This window comes from Ammospiza caudacuta, chromosome 8, assembly GCF_027887145.1.
Source record: "Ammospiza caudacuta isolate bAmmCau1 chromosome 8, bAmmCau1.pri, whole genome shotgun sequence".
NCBI classification, from domain to species: domain Eukaryota; kingdom Metazoa; phylum Chordata; class Aves; order Passeriformes; family Passerellidae; genus Ammospiza; species Ammospiza caudacuta.
The window spans coordinates 10,303,021-10,326,676 of NC_080600.1; the positions used below are offsets into that span (position 1 = coordinate 10,303,021).

The 23,656-nt window shown below is 41.2% G+C and overlaps 1 protein-coding gene across 1 annotated transcript in view; it reads left to right on the forward strand.

The window, feature by feature from the left end:
• Nucleotides 1-23,656, forward strand: part of ERBB4 (erb-b2 receptor tyrosine kinase 4) — a 483,510-nt gene that overhangs the window by 371,561 nt on the left and 88,293 nt on the right. The window contains exons 18-19 of the mRNA XM_058809969.1: nt 2,295-2,417; nt 4,224-4,322. Of these exons, the coding sequence (XP_058665952.1) occupies nt 2,295-2,417; nt 4,224-4,322 (222 nt within the window). The remainder of the gene's footprint in view (nt 1-2,294; nt 2,418-4,223; nt 4,323-23,656) is intronic.

Here is a 23,656-nt window from a genome sequence, read left to right on the forward strand (position 1 = left end):
TTCAGCAAGTTCTGGTACGCACTTCACGCTTAAAGGCAGATGTTGTAACTTACTGTTGTTCCCAGTGCCTACAATACCTTTGTAGTCCAGATTTTATCAAAATCTGCAGTCAAATTTTGTCAAAATCTGGATTACAGATTTTGTAGTTTCAGATTTTGTAGTGCAGATTTTGTCAAAGCCTGTAATAACGATCAGTAACAATAATGTATTTTATTAAGCCAAGATACTCCACAGAGCTTAACCAATTGAAGTTCACAGTTCTACTGGCAAAAGCATGTAGCAGAGCTATAGCAGAGTGCTGTCATGGCTCCATCCTGCTCTTTGAAGTGTCTTTAGTGAAGGGGGCAATCCAGGAAATACATTTAAATATAACATTAAATGTATATCTATCAGCTACTGCAGTGGTGATTACTGCAATCTCCTCAGTCCAATATTTGAGACACTTTGCAAATGATGGTATTTTTAAATTAGGGTGTCCCTTTGTGAGATAATAAAGCTTGGAATGCTGATAGCTAGTGACTCTTTGATAAGGCATTATTAACAGTGCTGTTTTCTCTTCTGTTCCAAGGGTTCTGCTCCCACTCAACTCCACTGTAGAGCCTGGGAGTAAATGATTTATGCATCCCCAGTCTGTTTGCACAAGTATCTCTATGTTTGGCTAGAATTTGTGTTGCTTGTTAAATACTGTTCAACTATATAGAAAGCTTGACAATACTCAATGCCTTTAGATGAATAACTCTTGCCACTGTATCAGCTCATACTTAAGCATAAATTATTTTAGGCAGGTGGTTCTCCTTGCATTGGCTTTGAAGTCCAGATTTCATTTTTCATTTGGTCAGATAAAAGCTGTGGCTGACAGCAGTCCTGAGGGACCAGGGCCTCCTACTAAACATGTGAGGAAGCTGCTGTCTTGGGTAAGAAACTGAATATTAAATCAGGAGCATCCTGAAATAAACACACAAGCAATTAGCTTTAGTTGAAGTCTCTCTTTCTAATTGGAGGCTGTAACAGAACTTACTCTTCCTGTAGATCATTCTCCATCAAACCCTACAAGCCTGGTTTTAGATCCCCACAACACATCCCCACCTCTCCCTGACATTCCTGTGTTGGTGGACTGTGGCACAGAACCTCTCTTCATCCTTCACAAGCTGAAAATACAGAAGTGTGCTGCCAGTATGCCTAATTTTCTTTTACAGTAAACCTTTATTTCAGGGTATAGATACTGAACATCTAAAGTGGGAAGGAGGAAAGAAATCACTCAACTTGTTGCTCTTTGGTTTTGTTATCTTTCCTTACTCGTTAATTGCCAGGTACTGGTGTTTTTACCTGAGCAAAACCAATTAGTTTGGTCAACAAATTAAGTAGTTCATGGTGCCCAAAGAGCTGTAGAAGTAGATCTCAAACTGCAGAGCATGTGCATTTAGCCTTGTAAATAGGCAGCTTTGAAGTGCTGCACTGTTTTCAAACCAATTTGAGTAGGAGAAGCTCTGAATTATTTTCCTCATCCTGTGAAGGAACAAAATGTTTTTCATGTGTTGTATTGAGTATTGTGCTCTACGTGTATTTTTAATTTAGTTTTAAAGAAGCATTTCTTTTCTGGCAGAGATGGTATGAGATCTAAGAGCATTTTTAACTGAATGTGCCATTGTGGCTCATTTACAAAGTTTCTTGGGACATCTTGAGCAAATTGTTTAATTGCAGTAAATTAGTGGCTGTTATAAATTAGTTGTCTGCTCTAAGGTGTTTTCTCCCTAAAGCTGTCTTCCTGTGTGGTAAAACAGAAGTTCAGAAAAATCATCCCTTCGTCAAAACAGAATAAGAATGTGATGAGCCGTTTAGTCCAGGCCATTAAAAAGAAATATGGCCAACTTAAAGGACACTAAAATGGGCAAAAATGGGATGTGGTACACTGATAATAAATGCTATATTTCTGTCATGTAGAAAATATTTATACTGCCTCCATTCTCAAAAGTCCTTGGATGTGTTACTCTGACACCAATTCAATTTGCAGTGCATAATTCCATCATGCAGTTTGTGGTGGAAATTTCTGCGTTTGAGTGAGGACTTGCTTTATCAGGTCTGGTTGTACTACCACACATGGTTCTTACAAGGTCTCTTGGTTGTGTGGTGTTGCTTGTTCACTTTTGAAGATGAAAAATCCCTCCAAGAGTTGGCAGGGCAGGGGTCAATAGATCTCCACCACTGTCTTATCCCAGAATTTTCTTGGGTTTGTTGCTCTCAGTATAAACTTCTGATGGGTCTCCATGTTGAGCAGTGTTTGGTCTTCCTTGCAGCTGGTGGAACCCTTGACCCCGAGCGGCACAGCGCCCAACCAAGCCCAGCTCCGCATCCTGAAGGAGACAGAGCTAAAGAGAGTCAAGGTCCTGGGCTCTGGAGCCTTTGGAACAGTGTACAAGGTGAGAGCCTTCCCCACACAGCCCTGAGTGCCCTCTTTTACCTCTGGAGCAGTGAACTGCATTGCAGCAGAGCAGCCTGTCCCAGAGGTGGTTCCTGAGCCCTGCAGAGCAAGGACACTGGAATTGTGTGCAAGGAACTCATCTATTGTATTTGCAGGGAATGTCCCAACAAAAGAATGATGCATCTGACTCCATGTTCTCAGAAGGCTAATTTATTACTTTATGATACTATATTATATTAAAGAGTGCGATACTATACTAAAGAATACAGAAAGGATACTTACTGAATGCTGAAAAGATAATAATGAAAACTCCTGACTCTTTCCAGAGTCCCAACAGCTTGGCCCTGATTGTATGAATCAGAATCCAATGAAACAATCACCTGTGGGGAAACAATCTCCAAACACATTCCACATGAGCACAACACAGGAGAAGCACATGAGATAAGAATTGTTTTCATTTTCTCTGGGGCTTCTCAGTTTCCCAGGTGAAAAATCCTGGGTGAAGGAATTTTTCAGAGAATGTGAATCAGCATTTGCTCGTCCTCAGCATCAAATGGTGACATGCAAATATTATTTCTTGGTGAGCAAAGACATGTCAGCCTCAGTCATTTTTATGTGCAAAAGGGCTACAAAGGCTGGACTGTCCTGCTGGCAAAGTGCAGCACCAAGGTTTGCCCTCCTGTTCTTACCTAGGAGCATCTTTTATCATATTCCATCTTTTGGAAACATGGATAAATGCTGTCTTTCATTTCACAAGTGTCACCTGGGTCTTGCAACAGCAATAATACCTAGTAAAAACAATGCCATTACCTAAACTGTAGCACTTCTTGTTTCTTCCATTTAAACAGAAAAGATGATTTATATCAGGGCACCCTTTAACAGCTGGGATGTGAGAGTGGAACCCACAATGGAAAAAGTACTTCAATTAAGGAAGTATTTATTTTTTAAGATCTGTTGGTCATCTCCAGATCTCAGAGGGATGAAGTAGGGTTTAGGGGGCAAGTCAAAGCAATTCCCCAACCCTCTGGGAGCAGCCCAAGACTGCCAAATCGAGGTGATAAGTCAGAGCATCTGCATCTGTCCTCAAAGAGGGGAGAAAAGGAAGGAAGCACAGAGCAGGTGGCTATAGCTACAAGGTGATGGAAATAGATTTATATACTTAGATAATAATAAAGTGATAGAGATGGATGCCATGAGGTTGACAAAAACACAGCAGTAGTCAAGAGTGAAGGAAAAGTAGCCCAAAACAGTTTGTGAATTTTAATTTAAATTTTCTTTTTAGCCACCTAAATTTTTGATCCTCAGGTATTAATTAATTAGACAAACAGCCCATAAATTTTTCACTCTAAATATATTATTCTCAGGGTGTTCTGTTCCTTCACGATGTTATGATCTGGTGATAATCTGTTTTGAGAGTTTACTGATGGCTTCAAGTTTGGGCAACAGAATCCAGAAAGAAAATACAATTTTTTGTTTAAATATATCCAAACCAGTATCAGAATTTTATCTAAGTCCCTATAAAATGTGCATCATATCCATGCTGCCATTGCTCCTTAGAAACCCTGTTATGGACAAGAAGTTCAAGGATGTTCACTGATACAAAATGTTTCATTTTATATCAGAGTTTAGTTTTGATGTAAGAAGTAGTTTTACAGAATTTTTTTTTTTGTAACGTTGTGCATTTTCCATTCTGAGTCCCACAACTGATCTGCATAATATGACAGAATGTGTCAAAAAGAACTGTAACTCTGAATCAAGTGTTTCTGATTGTTGTCTAATTAGCCTCCTTGTTTTCTTTTTCTAGGGAATCTGGGTCCCTGAGGGAGAAACAGTAAAGATTCCTGTGGCCATTAAGATCCTTAATGAGACCACTGGTCCAAAAGCCAATGTGGAATTTATGGATGTAAGTAAGACACAAGCAGTATTTTTGGATTTTGACCGGGGTGATGCCTTTCTGTAGCCCACAGAGGTTGTAAAGATAAATTCCTGCCAGTTCTTTCTTTATATTTAATTGTACACAATGCCTGGCAGAGCTGGGTTTTCCACTGCACGTACCCCAAGAGAGGATGAGTTGCAGGGGGTGATCTTACCATGCATGCAGGTCTATTGGTGTAGAACTCCCAGGCACAGAAATTCAGCTCAGTTTTCCCCCACTTTGGTTTTCCAAGACTCTGGGAGCTGGCAGCAGCAGCAAAGCATAACAGGGAGAAGGGAAAAATTAAAATATGCCGGATTTAAAAGTCCTTTTGCTTTACTAATGTGAAATACCATGGATGAGAGGTCAAGATGGTAATTTCCATGAATGTTCTATGATCACAGAGGCTTTGCACTTAGTTTTCAGCTCTGTGTCAAGATCAAGGCTTACTGACACCATGAATCTTTATGTCTTATTCAGTGACAATTTTTTGACAAGTCATAGAAATTTGCACTCTTTTTGTAGGTCCCTCTTGTGAACTTAAAAATTGCATGTGACTTTTAAGTCTTGCTGATCTGTTCAGTGTGTAGGCCTAATTTGTTAGCATTAATGAGACTGTAAGCCACAAGGAGAAGGTACTCCCATTATTATATAGTCTATTCTTCCACCTGGAAGTGAACAGAAATGTGCAGTTATGGATTTATGTGTTCCAGACAGCTGTTTCATGTCTGAGTTCTCGGGCAATTGAAGGAAGGCTGTGTAGAGGTAGGGATTTCCTGTGTTTTTTGCAGAGCATTGCACATTTATGTTGGTTAGATCATTTCCAACCTCGATGATTCTGTCGTTCTGTCATTCTGTTGCATTCAGTAATCATTTTGCACAAATAATAAATTAAAAAGGCAGTTTTGGCTCTGTTTAAAAGGAATTAATTGCACTAAAGGGATAACAAGTATTAGATATTTTTGCTTAATGGACAAAGACTCTTGCTAATAATAGAGCTGCTCAAAGAGAAGAGGTGAACTGGATGTCAGTGGTCAGTCAGTGATACAGATTCCAGCCTAAAGGTATTGTTATCACTGTATGGAACTGAGCAATTTGTACCAGCTCAGGATCTGACCCCTGATCTGACAGAGAAATAGCAGTAATATCTCCTCCTCTGACACTGATTAACCTTGAAGCAAAGAAAACATAAGGTCCTTGGTAGAAGGCAGAGTTGCTTGTGTGAGGTTTCACAGCTCAGCTTAGGTCAGTTTAGTTCACTGGACCATTCTTCCCCCCAGTGTTTGCATCAGAACATCTGATAAATGGCTCAGGAATGAAGAGGCTTTTGGGAACTCTGGAGATATTTGGCTGTACAGTTACAGTAGGAAAGGTTTCTCTTTAAATTAATAGTTTCTCCTGAGTCTCTGACCCAATGACTGCAAGATGAGAGAAAAGTTAAAGTTGTTTTGAGTTCTTGAGGTTAAAAATAACCCTTAGGTTGTTTTTCATCATAATAAAAAAGAATTAGACTTCATCATTAGTTGATACAAGTGGCAATAAGGAGAAATAATATGTTTTCTATCAGTGCAGCTTATGATATATGTGCAGTGATTTGTAATTCTTTTCTGTACTGCATTGATGAAGATGATTAAATTTCATTCTTGTGAAATAATTGCTCATCCAATTATACAGAGGTTCTTGCCATCCTTACCTTCTAAACCAGTTGTTTAGTTCCTGAAATAATACATTTCAAAGAGAATGACCTAAGCATTATTTATTGTTTTAATGCAACTACTCCTCCCTGTCCCCAAAAAGACACAGTTTTAAACAGTTAAAAAATGTAAGCTAAAATTTAAATTATGAGGACATAACCTAAATATCTTTTACTGAAATGTAAGAGTGAAAAAATGTGATTTACTCATTGTCACTTCAAGACTTTAGTCAGTATAAAACTGGATGCTGTTTACTCATTTTATGAGCAAATATTCAAATATACATCTGAAAGCAAAATGCATCAGTTGCACTTCAGTAAAAAGAGTGTTTTGAATAATGATTGTTGGTTAAAAGCACTTGTGTCATATTTTGAAAGGTATATAGTTGCCTAAATGCCACTGTGAGCAAGATGGGGTTAATTCTTTCTTAAAAAGGGTCTGCCAGTGTTGGTAGTGAATGGGAAGAGGAGGTTAGTGGGAAGGTGTCATTACATGAGTCACACCCTTGGCTTTGTAGGTGTGCTTTTGTCAGCAGTTACTTCTTCCTGGGTTGGGAAAGGCCTTGTACCTGTAAGCAAAAGTCAGCATTCCTCTTGGAAATGCTCTGGAGAATGGAAAGCCTTTGGTAAGCAGCAGTTTGTGTGCAGAGGGAGTACCTGGATCACTTCAGTGGATGTGGATGTTAGTGACACTGCCCATCCAATAGACCTGCTGAAAACTTCTGATGCTGGCAGAATGTGAGTCTAAAAGGTCTCTGTGAGCTCCTGAAATTCTGCTGAACGTTATGCTGAAGGAGTAAAGCAAAACAATTTCACTCCTGGGCTGTCATTTCAGCAGCCTGCAGCCCTGCTAATGGAGCAGTAATGACTGTAAGGATATAATATCTGATGGCAGCTCTGCTGCCCTGACCAAGCACCTCCCATCAGGAGATGATGAATTGGCCATCATCCAAAAGCAGAGGCCTTATTTTGGATTTTTCTTGAGGGAGCCACAGCAGAGTCTCTTTTCCATCTTTTCTCCACCCATTCCCAGGTAGCCCTTTCCCTTTGCTCCCTGTGTTTGTCCCTGGATCAGGGGACCAAGTAGGTCTGTGTCTGCTACAGCAATACAAGAATCTGCTAAGTAGCCTGGACCAGGGCAGAGCCAGACTGCCCAGGAGGCCTTCTCTTGACATTACTGTTTTGTCAAATATAGGTTTTCCCTATTTCCCCACATGCTTCTGGGTGTGTATTGTGTCTGGGATAATGTCTAAAGGATTTTCCCTTCAGCATGGTTATGTGCTTAAGTTGCAGGGCAGAGATTCTGCTCTGGCTGGTCCCCAAAAGGGGTTGGAGTTTGAATTCAGAGTGCAAGAATTCTGCCTGCAGCTGTTTCTGGCAGGGAGTCACCAGCAAGAGCCAGGGGCATCAGGAGGGAGCTCAGTCCTGCTCCTCACCCTAAGGCTGAGAACAGAATTTGTCATGGTCCTGAGTTTTGTGGAGGAAAGAGATTCTTGTGGTGAGGAAAACAGCCAGATGTGCAGCTGAGAGGCTGCTTAATAGTAGAACAGGGACTTACAATTTAACTTGGGAAAACAATTTCACCTCATCAGCCTCAATTTGTTTGAGTTATGATTGTCTGATAAGTTGAGCAGCCATTGGCCTGGTCAGATGGTTTAACATCAACCCAGATACTCAACTGACAATTTAATAAATTCTAGAGACATGCTGCAGTTGGAAAGCATAGCAGACAGCCTTTGAGGCTGAAAACATGTCCTTAAAAAACTTGTCATGGGGAAACAGCCAGTTGGTGAGGGCCTCTCCTCTAAGCTTGATGTTTCCAGGATGTAATCCTATGAGCTGTGGTTGTGTCCAGGATTTTGATCCACTTACAAGTTTAATCTATCCTCCCTGAGTTTAAATGCTCCATTATCTGTTAGAATATAATTAGAGGCTGCAAGCACAAGTCAGCATCCACAGAGTTCCTTGGGAGTCCCTGAGCTCATTGAGATGAAGACAGTTTGACTGATGGTGGTCAGCTGATATTGGGCCAGAAGCTAATAATAGAAGGCAGTGCTGCTTAGCTAGGTGAGAAAGTTAACTTGGGAAAAATTAAACTGAAGGCTTTGGGATTTATGGTTGGAAATAAATTTCCCATTCTCATTTGTTTCCTAGTAAGAGAGCTTCAGAGGCAGTTGGTTTCTTTTATGGTTTTATAATTAAGATCTAGAGGCTTCCTGGCTTGGTCTGTGCTCGCTGCAGTTGCTGCTGTCTGCAGTGGCAGCACTTGGAGTGTGGGAGGACATTTGTCACACCAAGTGCAGAGGTGGTAAGTGACAGTGACCTCCACCAGACATGTAGCAAGCAAATTAAAGCTGCATGTAGGGGACTGACACCCATATCTTTTATTTATGTCTGGCCTAATGAACTAAATGAATAAATCACTCAGATGTGCAGCAGAAACAGCTTTTTCTGAATTGTATGCCTGTCTTACAGTAAAGACAAGCCTTCAGCTTGAGGATATCAATATCAAACTTATCTTCAGTTTAGAGGATTGAAGAGAAAAAAATGATGTAGCTGAAATCCCACAGAGATATGGATAAGCCTAGATGCTTTCTTTGTTTCCTCAAGTATGTCTAGATGGGACGTACAGCTTGCTAGTCAGGTGAAGAAGGTGAGAGAAGACTTCACTTTTCTTGGTTTCCACTGATGGCTTCAGATATGGGAAGGTTCTAGGTTGAAGCTTTTTGATTCTTTGCTTGGCCCATGGTGGCATTCACAGCACCCTTGAGGCTACAGACACACTCTGTGATACACAATTCCTCAGCTGATACAGCTGCATTTGCCCTCAGCTTCTTTGTAAGATCCTGCCTTATGTGACTATGAGGGTGACTGGTTAAAAATTTTTTAGAATTTCAAAAATTAAATATAGCTACATATCTATTAGTATATAGTAATATAAGTTAAATATTTTTTAGTATTTCTTAGTATTCTGTGTACACATCATGCTCCTGCCCAGCCCAGTGTTTGGTCTAGGTCTTCAGCAGACCATGTAGATGCTCCTGAAAGTCTGAAAATACATTGCTGCTAGCAGTAGTTGGATTCAGACATTCCACTGACTGCCTGGCTGCTTGGGAAATACACCAGAGTTAATCCTGAATCTCATTGAAAGGGCAGGTTTGGGATCAAAGGAAATCCTTTATGGCACCAATGAGACATTTTTCCTTATCCCCTTTTGCTGTCATTTCTGGGCATATCCTCCTTTCCAGCTGTCTGTGAGCACTGCCTGGCTCTGTGCTCCAAACAGGTTTTCACTCCATCATGTCAAGCTGCAGGAGGTGGAGAGCAAGGGGTGACATTAACCCCTGTGATTGTAGCAGTTTTGGACATAACTCCTGTGATTTTAGGATTTATGGACATAACCCCTGTGATTTCAGACCTCCTTTTGTGCACCTGCCCTTCCTCCCCACTGGTGCACACTGTGAGTGTGAGCAGAGACACTTAGAGGGGAGCTCTCCCTATCAGTCCCAGACAAAGGAGCTCACTGGGATGGCAATTACAATTTCCAGCTTGTCCTGAGATGCCAGAAATCCAGCTGTCCTTGAAAATGCTGCATACCATGCACAGGCCCCCAGAGTCCTCAGCCTCTGCAGAAGCTGGAAATCTGAGCTCTGATGAAGGTTAGCTGCTTTTAGTCATCTGAAGATGAACTGTTTCAAGGCTACATTTCTGTTATTTCCATCTGAAGCAATAATTTTTCTTTAAAATTGGCTTCAGTAATTTTCCCCTCCATGGTGTTTGAGGGTAAGATATGTGTGTGTGTGTGCAGGGGGGGGGGGGTTAATTTTCCATATGCAGGAGCATGTGGCTGTGTGGTGAAAGTACATACACAGAAAAGATGAGGTGCAAGCACAGACAGACAAGCCAGACTGCTCGGAAACAATTCTGCTGGTATCACACTCTAACTGGAAAATGCAGTGAGGGAAAGTGAGTTTGCTTGCTGCTGGTGATGGGGGAAATCTGAGCCCTGCTGAAATCCATGGGAGCTGTGAATTGGCCAGTGAATTCAGCAGAGCCAGACCTCACCTCAGAGTAATCCTTCCAAGAAGTCTGCACAGGTTTAAGGAAGAATTCCATGCTTTAGTGAGGGACTGACATTAGGAGCTACTCCTAAATGAGTCAGGAAGTGCATTCAGATGCTCTTTGTTATGGCAATTGCAGAACCCCATATTTCAGCTTTGCAATACTTTGTGATGTGGAAACCCTGCATTGGGTTGGGTAAATCTGTGCATGGGAAGAAAATCAGGTGGAAGTGTTCATTTATTCACAAGGAAATATAGCTGTGGATTAACTGAAAGTATTAAAGAGTCTAATCAAATTCAAATATTGAATTTGCAATATCAAATGCAAATATTTTAGCTGTAAAGTGTGTAAGTAAAGGAAACATTTTGAAATGAGATCTTATATTACACTCTCTATTTCAATGTATAAGACACCCCAATCACAGGGTTGATACTTATCTCCTTGGCATGTACTTTTTGGGCTTGGTTACTGGAACATGAAGTGAGTTATTTGCTTGGTTGTTTGTGTAATTGTTCTGAAGGACAGGATCAGAGTTGCCAGTGCTTTATGAGGACACAGTAGGGGAGAGGTCTTTTGAAAAGTGTTTAGAAGTTGAACAGGCAAAGGATGGGAATATTTAAAAAAAAATAAATGCAGAGAGGTGGTGCTGTGAGTATCATAAGTGGTACACAATAGTTTAATTAGGGGACTTAATCAGGAGCTAATGGGATTTGTATTTCCACTGTGAGTTTTCTGTTGGTCTCAATACCATGGAGGTTTTTTTCCTTGGCACTGTGCTATGTGTTTCTACCCTTCACCATGGTTCAGATCTGGGCCTGGGTCAGAATGCTCTCCTCCAGCTTCTTATCTTCCCTGAACTTGTATCTGGATTGGGCTTTTAGGAGAGTAATCTTACAGGATTCAGTAAAAATTTCAGTTGAATTCTGGGGACTCATCCCAAGAGGATATAGTGCCTGCAGGTGTGGGACTTTTCATCTGCACAGCCAGTGCTTGGTGGTATTTAAAGCACAGGGGAAATGTTCCTCTGCAGGCACAGACCCTGCTGGAGTGGAAGACTGTAGCTCACAGGCTTGTCATTACAAACAGGAGAAACAGTTTTCCTTAAACAGCAGCAAAGTGGCTGGAGATACTGGGATCCTTCTCACAGTCTTGCTGAGATTCAGATGCAAAGTAAAAGTGACAAAACATGGTAAAATTATTAATTTTTTTAAGGAAAATACGGTCTTTTAATAATGCTTGATATGTTATGAGAAGAAGCTGACACAGATACCCAGTTTTAAAGCAGGTTTTGTCACTGAAAACAGGGTGACAAGTGTTGCCTTATCACTAAAATTGAAAACTTGTAGTTAAGAAAGAGCTTTGCATTCTTTCTCTGTGCCTCCAGCTCCTATTAACAATATAAAACAGGCACATGTTTAAGTTCCTAAAGGGCACTGTGTATGCCAGAATGTTGCCAAACTGCTAAAAAATGCAGGGTTTTATGGGACCCCTGTTAATAAAAGAGAGGTACTGTTTCCACAAGCTTAACTGTAATGCATCTCAAACAAGCCATCACTGGTTTGAGGTTAATGGCAGATCTAATGAGCTGCCAAGTCAACTTAAAGTTAAGGGAGAACAAGCTTTTTATGTTGTAAGGAGAAAAAAAAATCCATATATCCATATAAATGATGATGCTGTGACCATTTGTAATAGGAATGTAAGGGTACGGAAGCACAGGCTTATAGGAGCTGAATTTCAACTATTACTGTCAAAATCCATTTTCCCTCCAAAGACTGTAGTTTGTACTTCTCCCTCAGTGCTTTGTTGCAAATAACCCCTCAAAAATTGTTTTCTGTGCCTCAGCACTGATCCAGACATCTCTGATGCATCAGCAACTGTCAGAGATTTCTAAAAATAATTAACATCTGCTTGCATTAATATTGTAGCTATTATTTACAAGAGACAATCAGATATTCCTATTGCTGCTCATGATGGAAGAAATAAGGCAGAAGAAGTTGGTTCCTGACTTGCTGATGATATTCTGCCAAGACTTTTGAGATATCAGTGCAATAATTGGTATAAGCAGATCCATTTGAGGCCACACTGGGGCTGGTTGGAAATGCCTGGTCCTTCTCTACTGAAGCTGTAGCTCCAAAATTAAAGAGATTTTGCAGAGCAATATTTTCCATACTAACTAGGATAGTGCTGCTTCTTGTTGTGGTAATGCAGCATCTCTTGGACCTGAGGAAAGTGTGGTGAGATTGTTCCTGCCCTGAAAGGTATTCAGTCAAGACAGATAGAACAGATGAAGGGGAGAGGAATAATTATTACTACAGAAATTTATACTTGGAACTCTGAATTGCAACACAGATCCCATAACCTCTGAGAAAATTACTTAATTTTTAAAATTGATTTTTAATTATCTTCAGGTTTAAAATTACCTTAGGATGTTTATGTAGACAAGAAAATACTATGTGAGGGTGTTTTTTTTTTTCAGACAAAGCTGTTTTATCAGTTGAGAATGTGTTTAAAATGTTGTTTTCATTAGCTTTTTCCTAGATCAGGTGTTTTAAAGATGCTGAATGGCACTTGATACATAAAGTAAATTGTCTATTAGCAACAGGAGAGGGAGAATAGGGATTTTTCCCTCTTAGTTACTTGCAAGGTGAATGCAAGTGTATTCTGAAGGTTTCTGCTTCATCTAGAATACCAGGCTTTTAATTACAGAGGTGAATAAGCATTGTTCAAAATAAAATTGCATCGGTTTATCATAGGCCAGAGCTTGTTTTTGTCCTCATGCTTTTCATGACAAAGGACACAGAAATGTTTAAGGAAGTATGGTTGTGTGGATTTTGGAGCTGTGCTGACAAATTTCAGCTTGGAAGGCTCTCCTTGATCAGCTTGCTCAGGTAAATTCTGAGACCTGGAGCAGGGCAAAGGTAGGAAACAGCTGAGGTACAAAGAACAGTTTATCTGATTATCTGAGAGATAATCTGAGTTGATCTGATGGAAATGTAAGATCTCAGTGAGGTAGGGAATGTGGGGCTGGGCCTGGCTACAGGCAGTTCCCAGGGCTGTGATGGACTGAGCCATGTCAGTGGGTAGGCTGGATCCATTTGGAAACATTCTCCAGTGTCAAGGATACTTTTCCTGACTGGGCAGTGGCCTTTGAAAGAGTTCAGTGGGATTTTTAGTATGCATAGAAACAGAATTTAGCTTCTTGTTTTCTGAAGCTGTGCAAATTGTTTTGGTTTTTTTTAGATGAAGTCTTGTTGGTTTAGATCAATAGCTAGAGTCACCAGCTAAAAACACAAGTCCCTCTGAAAAGCTATTTTAATAACCAAAGCATTTGGAAAAAAATGGTATTTGGACTGAGGAGAGAAAATAAATTTCCTTGTTGGGATTGTTTTCTTAGCAAAATATTGAACAAATATTTCTTGATAAAACATTTATTAACTTGCTGAAACTCAAAGGGAGAGTTTCTGCTGAAGCTTTTCAATGGGAAATATATTCCAGTGAATTCCTCAGCCAGATGATGTGTTTTGAAATGTGACAGTGATTGAAGCACCTGGTTTTATCACACTCTGAATGAACTCTGGTGAATTCCTCCTTTGAAGTCATTTGTTGTTTCAAAATTCAGACTATGTTATTAGGCAAGAATGTTGTCAAATCCAAATTGGAATGTTAAACATTTTGTGCATGTGGTTAAGTTGTGGGCAGCAGGGAGCCATTTTCCAGAGCTAGGCCATCTCTGAGGATCTGAATGCTGTGTCCTGCCTGGGTTTCAGCAGGGGTGGGAGATGTGTCTGGTTGCTCTGTGATAAATGTCTTCATCGGCTGAGGGGCACAGATGGCACTGAAACGCCAAACCAAAAGAAAATTTATTGATGCCAGTGTTAATGGCAAACTCTCAAAGTGTTCTGGAGCTCCAGAAAACACCTTAAACCACACTGTGTCACCTTTTAAATGTTTGTAGCTCCACTCAAACTTGCAAATTAGCCCTCTGCAAAAACATGGGTGGTATTTCTCTCAATGATGTGCTGCAGCTTTCTGGGGCTTTGGCATTTCACTGGCTCAGAATTCCACTAGAAGTGACCAAGGAACTGACAAGTGATGGTGTTTTGAACATCATCTTTGATCCCAGTAAGGTGATCACACCATGGTGGTGTTGGGTCTTTCCAAGAAACAAAAATGTGAAGGCATGCAACAGGGAATAGCTGGATTAATTACATGAAACCATACTTCTGCTTTATAAAAGACATGTCAAATAGTAATGGTGATGGTTAGGAAGGCTGATGGTGAAACAGCTATGGATACTTTTTCCTGCTTTTTATTAAATGTCAGCCTCTTGAATGCTGATCTTGGCAGTAAGATACAAAGTAGGTGCTGGCAGACAAAATCTCCACAGTGTGGGTGGGATTAGTGCTTTGTAATCAGGCTGCAAGTGCACCCTCCCTCAGAGCTGAAAGTCAGCTTGGCATGGCACATGCACACAGCTGCTCTGGGTATGTCTCTAGCACTGACTTTGACACAGTGGTAGTGCCTTGAGCTTCCAGGTTTCCTTATAGTTCACAGAATCACAGCCTGAGCTAGGCTGGAAAAGACCTTTGAGATCATTGAGTCCAACCTATGACCTAACACCACCTTATCAACTAAACCATGGTACTGGGTGCCACATCCAGTCTTTTTTTAAACACCTTCTGGGACAGTGACTCCACCACCTCCCTGGGCAGCCCCTTCCAATGCTCAATTGCTTTTTCAGTGAATTTTTTCCTGATGCCCAGCCTGAACTTCCCTGGCACAGCTTAAAGCTGTGTCCTCTCATTCTGTTGGTCATTGCCTGGAGAAAGAGCCCAACCCCACCTGAGCACAGGCACCTTTCAGGAGCTATAGAGAGTGATAAGGTCACTCCTGAGTCTCCTTTTCTCCAGGCTGAGCACCCCGGTCAGAAAGGAGAGATTGGATACCCTGGGCCATCTGTAGCTATTCATTGCATTGCTGAGTGTCTTCATGTAATGGTTACAGTGGGTGCCAATGGTTGAAAAATAAGTCCATCACTGTCTCCTGGTGATTTCAAGTTGGGGAAATCCCTCTTTATTTCTTGGAGGGGAATCCCTCCACAGCTCCCTCAGTGGTTCCTCACAGGGTTTGTGTTCCCAGCCCCTCTCCAGCCTCCTTGCCCCCTCTGGATCTGTTCCAGCCCCTCAAGGTCCTTCCCAAACTGAGGGGCCAGAGCTGGACACAGCACTCAAAGTGTGCCCTCACCGGTGCCCAGTGCAGGGCAGAATGACCTCCCTGCCCCTGCCTGCCGCACCATTCCTAATCCAGGCCAGGAGCCCTTGGCCTTCTTGGCCACCAGGGCACACTGCTGGCTCATGGTCAGTGAGTACCCTCAGGTCCCTTTGTGCCTGGGCACTGTCTGGCCACACTGTCCCCTGCCTGTAGTGCTGCAGGGGTTATTGTGGCCAAAATGCAGGACTTGGCGCTTGGATTGTTAAAACTCATCTTTCTGGACTCTGCCCATCCATCCAGCTGTTCCAGGTCCTTCTGCAGAGCCCTCCAACAGATCAACATAATCCTCCAGCTTGGTGTCATCTGCAAATTTACTGATGGAGGACTCAATCCCCTCATCCAGATGATCAGTAAAGATATTAAACAGAACTGATCCCTGGGGGACACCACTGGTTCTTCCTGTGCCTGGAGTTTCCCTGGCAGTATCACTTAAAAAGAGCCTTTTTCACTTTTTTTTTTTTTTTCCAGACAGCTGCAAGGCTGTTGAAAAGCACATTCACCCCAGTTGGCCTTGTCAAAGTTTGCTGTAGGAAATGCTAGGAAAAAAATGTTTGGGTTTTGATTTGTAGAGTCCTATTAGCTGGATAGTTCCTTTGGAAATGCAGGATCTGTGATACCAGGCTGTCTTATGAGCATAATTAATGATCTTGAGATGGTGGTAATTCACAAAAGAGGATAAAAGCATGACATAAATTATTATTTCACCCTCTTTGGAGCATTTCAAATTAGATCACTTCTAAAATAGGTACTCCCTCCTGCAGTACTACAAGTTTGAATGGTGTTTGTCTACAATGTTTTGCTTGAATTCTGTAAATTCAGGGAGATTTTTCTTGCATCCACACAGGCAGAAATGAAAACTATTAATTACAGTTTTATGTATGGATTTGACTGAGGTGTTTGTATTGGTGGCAGGCAGCCACTCATTGAAACATGCTTGGTTTGGGAGTTCTTTGGCTTGCCCTGACAGATGCCAGGACCTGAGCATGGCCATACATAAAAGATCTGACGTCATATTTGCTCTGGTGGTTATCGCAGATGCCAACATTTTATCAACATGAAAAAAAGAGTCATTATGATTATAATGTTACATATGTATTACCCTGACAGCAGGGTGCCCAAATCTTGTGGAAATCCAGGGGTGAATTTAGCTGAATTTATTGCCAAGGAACATAAATGATTTAGATCTTTAGTTGTCAGCAATCTCACCCACACCTGCATGAGGTGTGGGCAGCCCCAGCCACTCCCCTGCCATCCCCACCTTGTCCTTTGAGGGCCATGGGTTCTTTAAAGAGTCTTTTTAAGGGGGTTTTAATCTTGTCTTCAGGAGCCGGAGGTAAAAGAAGGTAGGGAAGAAAAGGTGGGAGGCAGAGCTGTAGAAACTTGGGAGGAAATCACAGGCAGAGCAATGTGGATGTGACACAGGAAGCAGGAGGCAGCTTTGAGGACTTCTGTGGAGTCAGGTGAAGAAAAATCTCCCAGTGAACCAAACAGTCCAATGAAACTCCCCATGTTCAAATTCCATCCCTGTGCAGTACCCAGGTCCTGTGTGTGAGGTTCTTGTGCAGCTGAATACAGATGAGGGAAAGATGGAGATGAGTCTGATTTGAATTCTCTGTTGTGAGAAATTAAATAACTAGGCAAAAAGTAGCTTTGATTAAAACAATTCTTAGTGTTGATTATACACTTGACGAAATTAGGCTTTAATCTGGTGCTTTATCCCTTTAAATTGATCCTGAAGAAGGAATGTGTGATGATAAAGTCAAGCTTTTCAGTGATACCAGAAAATATCAAAGCAATACCTGAAGACTGTTCAGAAAGGAGTGAGAACTTTGGGGTTTTTTTCATTCTAGAGACCTTGCCATCACTCATCCTAAATCAAAAATCAAAGCAATAACTCCCTCCTTTGGAAAGGCATGTGCAGCCAAGGCTGACTATACCTTTAAGCTCAGTGGTAATGTCTGTTTACCCTCCTCTTTAAAATGATGGCTTTGTTAGACTGCATGGTTACAACTTCAAATATTTTTGCTAGTTGCATCAAAATAGTAAGAAACAAATCACTTTGGACAGACTGCTCTGAAATAATGATGTGTGTCACAGGCTGTACGTAAAACATTTGTCACAATGACATGATATTTTTGCTGTTAAAACACTTACTTCTGATCTCCAAGGTGGGAATCCCCAGAATGAAACTCACTGTAACTTGTCCTGACAACTTTCAATGGGAACAATTCTGGTTGCTGAGGTCTTTGGCTATTATGCATAAAAGTGAATTGAAAATGGGCTAGATTTTGCTTTTCTCATCACCATGACCATTTTTTCAGGGCAAGATTGACAGAAATGCTGGTGGGAGCTGTTCCTGGTCAGATGTTTGATGGAAAATCTACACTTAGTTTGTTGTGCACTTGAGGCCTGTTGTTTTAGAGCTGAAGTTCCTCCTCTGCTAACGCAGGCTGTGATTAATTAGGAGACTTAATTGGCACAAAGCAGGGAGAAGGAACAAGCATGTGCTGTGGGGGTCCTACAAAACTTATCCCCTACACTTCCAAGCATTTGAGCAATAATTCTCAGCACCTGAGCCCTGTTGGAGTCAGCACAGTGATCCATGCTCTCGGTGTTCACAGGACAGGGATCACAGTGCTGCTTTCTTTTCCTAATTCATTTTATGTTGCATCAAAATACAAAGTGAGCCAGCAGTGCTTCTGTAAGTGTATGAAGATGTTTATTCCTGCATGAATAGACCTAGTGCTTCTCTGATGTGGGCAGGAGGGTTTCACCCAGCAGTCTGCAAGTATGACCTTCAAGAGGGAGAGCTTTCACATCCCTGATTTCTGCTAGTTTTGGGTGTTTGGAGGAAAGTGGGGCATCTCTCTAATGCATTTGAGTCGCATGGGGCAGTGGCTGGCTTTTGAATTCAGTGTCCACAAGGCAGGCAGTGCCTGTGAGCTGTCAGTCAGCCTGGTGCCCTGTGTGCTGTGCAAGTGCTGTGACAGGCAGGGCAGTCTCAGAGGGGTTGCCTGCTCTGAGAGATGCAGCTCATTTAAAGACATATCATAGCTGCAGAAAAGGCTCTCAGCAGTGAGAGAGCAGCCAGAGACCAGCTCTGATGGTGGGCAGGGGAGAGCACAGTGCTCCAGGGCTGTGCCATGCCTGGCTCCTCACCAGGCTGCAGGACACTGGCCTGGGGCCATCTTCTGCTGATGGCACTGGCTGGATAGGAGTCAAGTGAGCGGCACTTGTCTGGGGGCTGTTTCCATCACATTTGTGCATGAACAGGCCACAGGGCTGTGGTCCCTGAAGTGAAATTTTTATTTTTTATTCTTAGTTTTAATCCTAGAGTAGTGGCACACCTGACAGATTGGTTTCTAGAACTTTCTGAACTAAGTTAGTCTCACCATTTAATGTTACAGCACAGCTGTACTCCAGTGTAAATATGCAGTGACTCCACTGACTGTGGAGCTCTGCCTGAGGTCCTCATTGAAAACTCGACTCAAAAAAGCTCAAATCTCTCACATCCAAAAAATATGAAGTCCAAAACCACCCCTTCAAAACCTGCAGCCTCTGTAATCCTGAGAATTTGTCCTGGCTCTGAGGAAATACAATGAGCAAGCAAGGCTCATTGTGTGACCTCTGGTTAGACAGAGAGGTTCCTTAACGAGACTTCCTAAATGGGAAAAACACCAATCACTTGTTTTTAAAAGTTGAATAGTAATAAAATGGTAAAAAAATAGTAATACAATTAGAGAAATAAAAATTTGAACAATTGAGATTAGGACAATAAAAGACAATAAGAACAAAGAGTTAGAGACGTCCAGGTACCTTTTCCTGGGCAAAATAAGCCCAAAAAAGGACCCCCCCATTAACAGAGGATTAATCCTTAAAAACAATAACCTGTTGCATATTCATACACCTCATGCATGATGCATAAATTCCATTCAAACACAGCATTCTGTCTGGTCAGTGTCAATGTCTTCCTTGTAAACCTAACAGAGTCTTCATGGCTGAGGAAGGTGGGAAGAAGTTCGTTTCTCCTGATAATGGAGGAATAAATTCTCTTTCTCTGAAAGATTTGGGTGTCCTGTGGCTGCTATCTCGCTGGGAGTCCTTTCTTTAAAAAAAGTATATTACATAGCACAGTTTCTATTTTAACATTGTTATAACCTAAAGCTATATTTAGCACACTACTTAAGAGAACTAATACAGCATCACTTTCTAACATAGCACATATAATATTCATTTTAATATTTGTGAAAAGCCAATCATAAAATATGCATTTTTCACACTAAAGCAAAACAGGCACGGAGTGAGTTTCAAGGAGATGGTGTTAGTGCAAAACTCTGGCTAACAGCTCATTAAACCCCCTCAATGACAGGGCTTTTGGACCTCCAGTTATTTCCTGTTGTGCCAGGCAAATTCAGCATTTCCCTGTAGGAAAAGCAGTTGGGCAGGTGAGTGTGAATTCAGGATCTGGATGTGAACTCCTGCACGTTGTGCAACAACCTCTGATGAACCTGTACTTCTGTAATTCACCTTCCTCTATGCTTGGAGCATGTACTGAAAGATTATTAACTTATTTTAATACCTCTGTTTGTTTGCTCCCGAGTCCTGCTTCTCCAGAGAGAAGTTGAGAGACTGTTGTGCACAACCTGGGGGTGTCCACTGTGTCCAAGGAGGCTGCAGTCACCTGTTTCCTCAGGAACACTGGCCCAAGCCAGGCTTGGGTGTATAAATCACAAGAACTGAGCTTAAAGGAGCAGTAACACACCCAGTTGAGAAGGGAAAGAAGAGAGGAATGATCAGTGTGACATGATTTCTTTATACAGAATAGCATGTCTGAGAAGAGTAGGACTGAGCTGAACGTGGAAGGCTCAACTGAAGTCACCTGTGGGTGATGCTGAGGGGACACAACCATGGCCCTGCCAAGCTGCCTGCAGGTTTTGCTGCCTTCTGAAAAATTGTTAGAAGCACAGCAGTGCTGTAGGGCCATCAAAGCAGCATCCTGCATGGCAGTACAGAGGAAATACAGCAATGGGTGTCACTGTCATAGCACCAATGTGGGCATGTGTGTTGTTAAATGTATTTCTGTGCCGTCTCCTAGCCTAAGTTGTTCTGCAGACTGCACAGGCTGAGTCAGCTACCACCTAAACAATTGGTAAGACCTAGCAGACAAACAAAAGACTTTGAAATATATTAAATGCTGGGCTGTGATTGGATCTGCCCTGCAGCAGGTTAAAGGTGCATTCCAGAGAGATGTTTGCCCCAGCCACTGGAAGAATTGTAAAATTAATGTAAAAAGTAGTGTATTCAGTGTAGTATCTCTCCTGTTAGCTCAACTGTGCTTTCAGAAAAATGCACAGTGTACTGTGAAGTCAGCTTTAAGTACCTTTACTTACTCAACATTTATTAGCAAAAACAGGCATGGAGTTGTTCTTTCATCTTTTGTTTTGCTTTGTTTGAGGGCATTTTATGGCAGGAACATTTAGAAGCAGACGGTCAGGAAAAGAGATTTCTCAGACTTTGTGATTACTTAACTCTTTATCAGGTGAATATCTTCATCTGCTTAAAGAAGGGCAGTAACATTTACTCTGGGCTTGCCAAAGTGGGGAAGCAGATCTGTGATGCTCCCCTTGAACAGGGGATGTGAGTGTGTACGAATGAATAAGGGCATGAGCTGAAGAGAGTTGTGCCCTGGGCTACCTGGGTGGAAATAAATGTTCAACATGGACCTAATTGTGGCAAACTATGGAATTATCTCACTGCTACTGGCACATGCACCTTGCTGACCCCCTGGTTTGCAAACTGCATGGTCAGAAAAGCAGAATCAGTACCAAAGGCTGTTCTTCAGCAACCACCATGCTGGCTAATGTTTATGTTTTGTTTCCAGCTGTAACTGTTGGCAATATCATGTCAAAGTAGTAAAGGGGGAAGTTAAATACCTTGTAAGATGTGCTGTAGGTGTACTCAGAGCATTCTTTGTTCTCACAATCTTAAGAACTGTGGGTTTTTTTCCCCATCCTGAAAATTGTGCTTTAGCTGGATTTTGAGTTACTTTTCAGAAACAGCAGCCAAATTAAAGATATTTCAGACATGACTGCAGAGTGTGGATAGACCAGGAAACAGTTTTAGGTGAGATTTCCAAATTGCAGTTCATCACCCCAGACCCCTTTTGACATAGTTCTCTGACAGAAACCAGTAATAGGTGTGGTGATTGCTCGCTGGAACAAACTCAACCTTCTTTGGGCTGCTCTCTTGTTTCTTAGTGCACACAGCAGGCAGATAAGTGTGAACTATTAAAATAACATTTATGTGATTGTTTAATGTTACTGTTTAATACAGGCTTGTGTGTATAAATCACAAGAGTTGAGCTTAATGGAGTAATAATGTAATAATCACATTGAGAATGGATGAAGAGAGGAATTATGGTTGTGAATTTTTTCAGGAGAGAAAAGTAAAGTGATCTGGAGCACTGTTTCCATTTGTTCTCCAGACTTCCCATGTGAGTTTGGATAGAAGGGTTTTTGGTACCTTTTGGTACCTCAGTTTCTTCTCCATTAAATTAGAACTCCAAACTCATTCCTTTAATTGTTCCAGTTGAGTGTAGATAGAAGAGCTGAAGACCCACAGCTACCAAAAGGCCCAGGAAATTGCAGAGGCTGGTTTTCAGAGATGCCAGTGCCACCAGCCATGTTTGTTAGTGTAGGTCCCTCACCTGCTTAAAGTGTTTTAGACAATTATATTAGGAACCAGGCTGCTGAGTGTCCAAGTGCCAAAAAGATTACAGCTCTAGGGTCTTTCATGTCCAAACAGGTTTGAAACTGGAGACTTGTATTACTTATTTACTGAACAGATTCTTAAAATGCTCCTAAGTCATAATGTTTCTGTTGTTAGTGTTTGTTTTGTCTAATTAGACTCTAGCAGAACAATTGCAATCTCTTTTACTTTGTGTTTTGCTGTGCTAGATACACATAGCCCTGATTTTAGTTATTCTGGAGATGGAAGTTCAATAAAAATAACAATAGTTTTACTAATGAGAATAACTATGTGAAGCCAGGATTCATGCTAAATTAGTATCTATTAGTGGCTTAGATCTATAATGAAGATTTCCTTGCCCTCTGTGTGTGTCTTAATTCATTACAGATAAGTCCATTATATTTTATAAAAAAACATTTTGACTTTTTTTTTCCCTGAAACTCTTGCCCAAAACTATTGGAAAAGCAGGTGCTTTCCTGTAACATCACAATGAGACAAATGGCACTGCTTGCTTTTATTGTTGTACAGAAGTGGTTTTCCTTTGGACACAGATGGACTTGGCAATAGAAAGTAGCTGGAGACTAATGGACACAAGCTTCAAAGCTTTCTGTGTGGGCCCTTGGAAGACAAAAAAAAAAAAAAAAAAGGAAAAGAAAAATCTCATTTTTGTTCTAATAGGTCTGGGTTAGAAAGAAAAGTACTCCAGCTCCAGGCTCCCGGGGAACCTCTTGCCTTTACTCAGAGGCAGAGTGGGCAGCAGGTGCTGTCCCTGTATGCATCTGCAGGAGAAAAATGAATGGGAAAAAAAGGAAAAAAATGAGGCAGAGGAATTTTGTGCTCTGGAGACTGGGTAATTCACCTATCTACAGGTATTTATTTATACAGGAACATTTTCAAGTCACAACAGAAGAAAAGCTAAAATTGTTTCAAGGAGTCCCCATACTTAAGAGTTAAGTGAGTGGGAACTGTATTTATTGGAATGTGAGTAAAAGTAGTTAAATTCAGATCCCTTTTCTAATTTGTTGCATCAGAATCTTTCTCAGATCTGCTCCTCCATTATCTCATCAAATAGTCTCTATTTATTAATTTATTTATTTCTTCACATACATTGAGGAAGAAAAGGGAAGGAGTCACTCCCCCCAGTGAGGACATCTGCTCTTTTCTTATTGGGAGGGAAAAAACCCTATAATTAGTGTCTTGTTCATCTTTTTGTTTTACTAAAAAAAAAAAGAGGGGGAAAGAAAGTAAAAGAACTATTATGCAAATATCTGCAATTTGGTTTCAAATATTCTTTGTACTATGATGAGCAATTTCCTTTAATACAAACTCAGCCTACTTGCCAGAACCATTTTTTTTTTAATTTTGCATTAATTTAGGGAAGGGAAAAAAAACCCAACTTTTATATTCTTCTGGTGGCAAATTTGTCTCATCCTTTTTATTTTTCTTTCTTTCTTTCTTTCCTTGGCACTATTACAGCTGTTATTCTGTTAGTTGTCAGATGTCATATTGGGTTTTTTTGAGGAAAAAAAAAAAAGAAATCAGCCAAAAT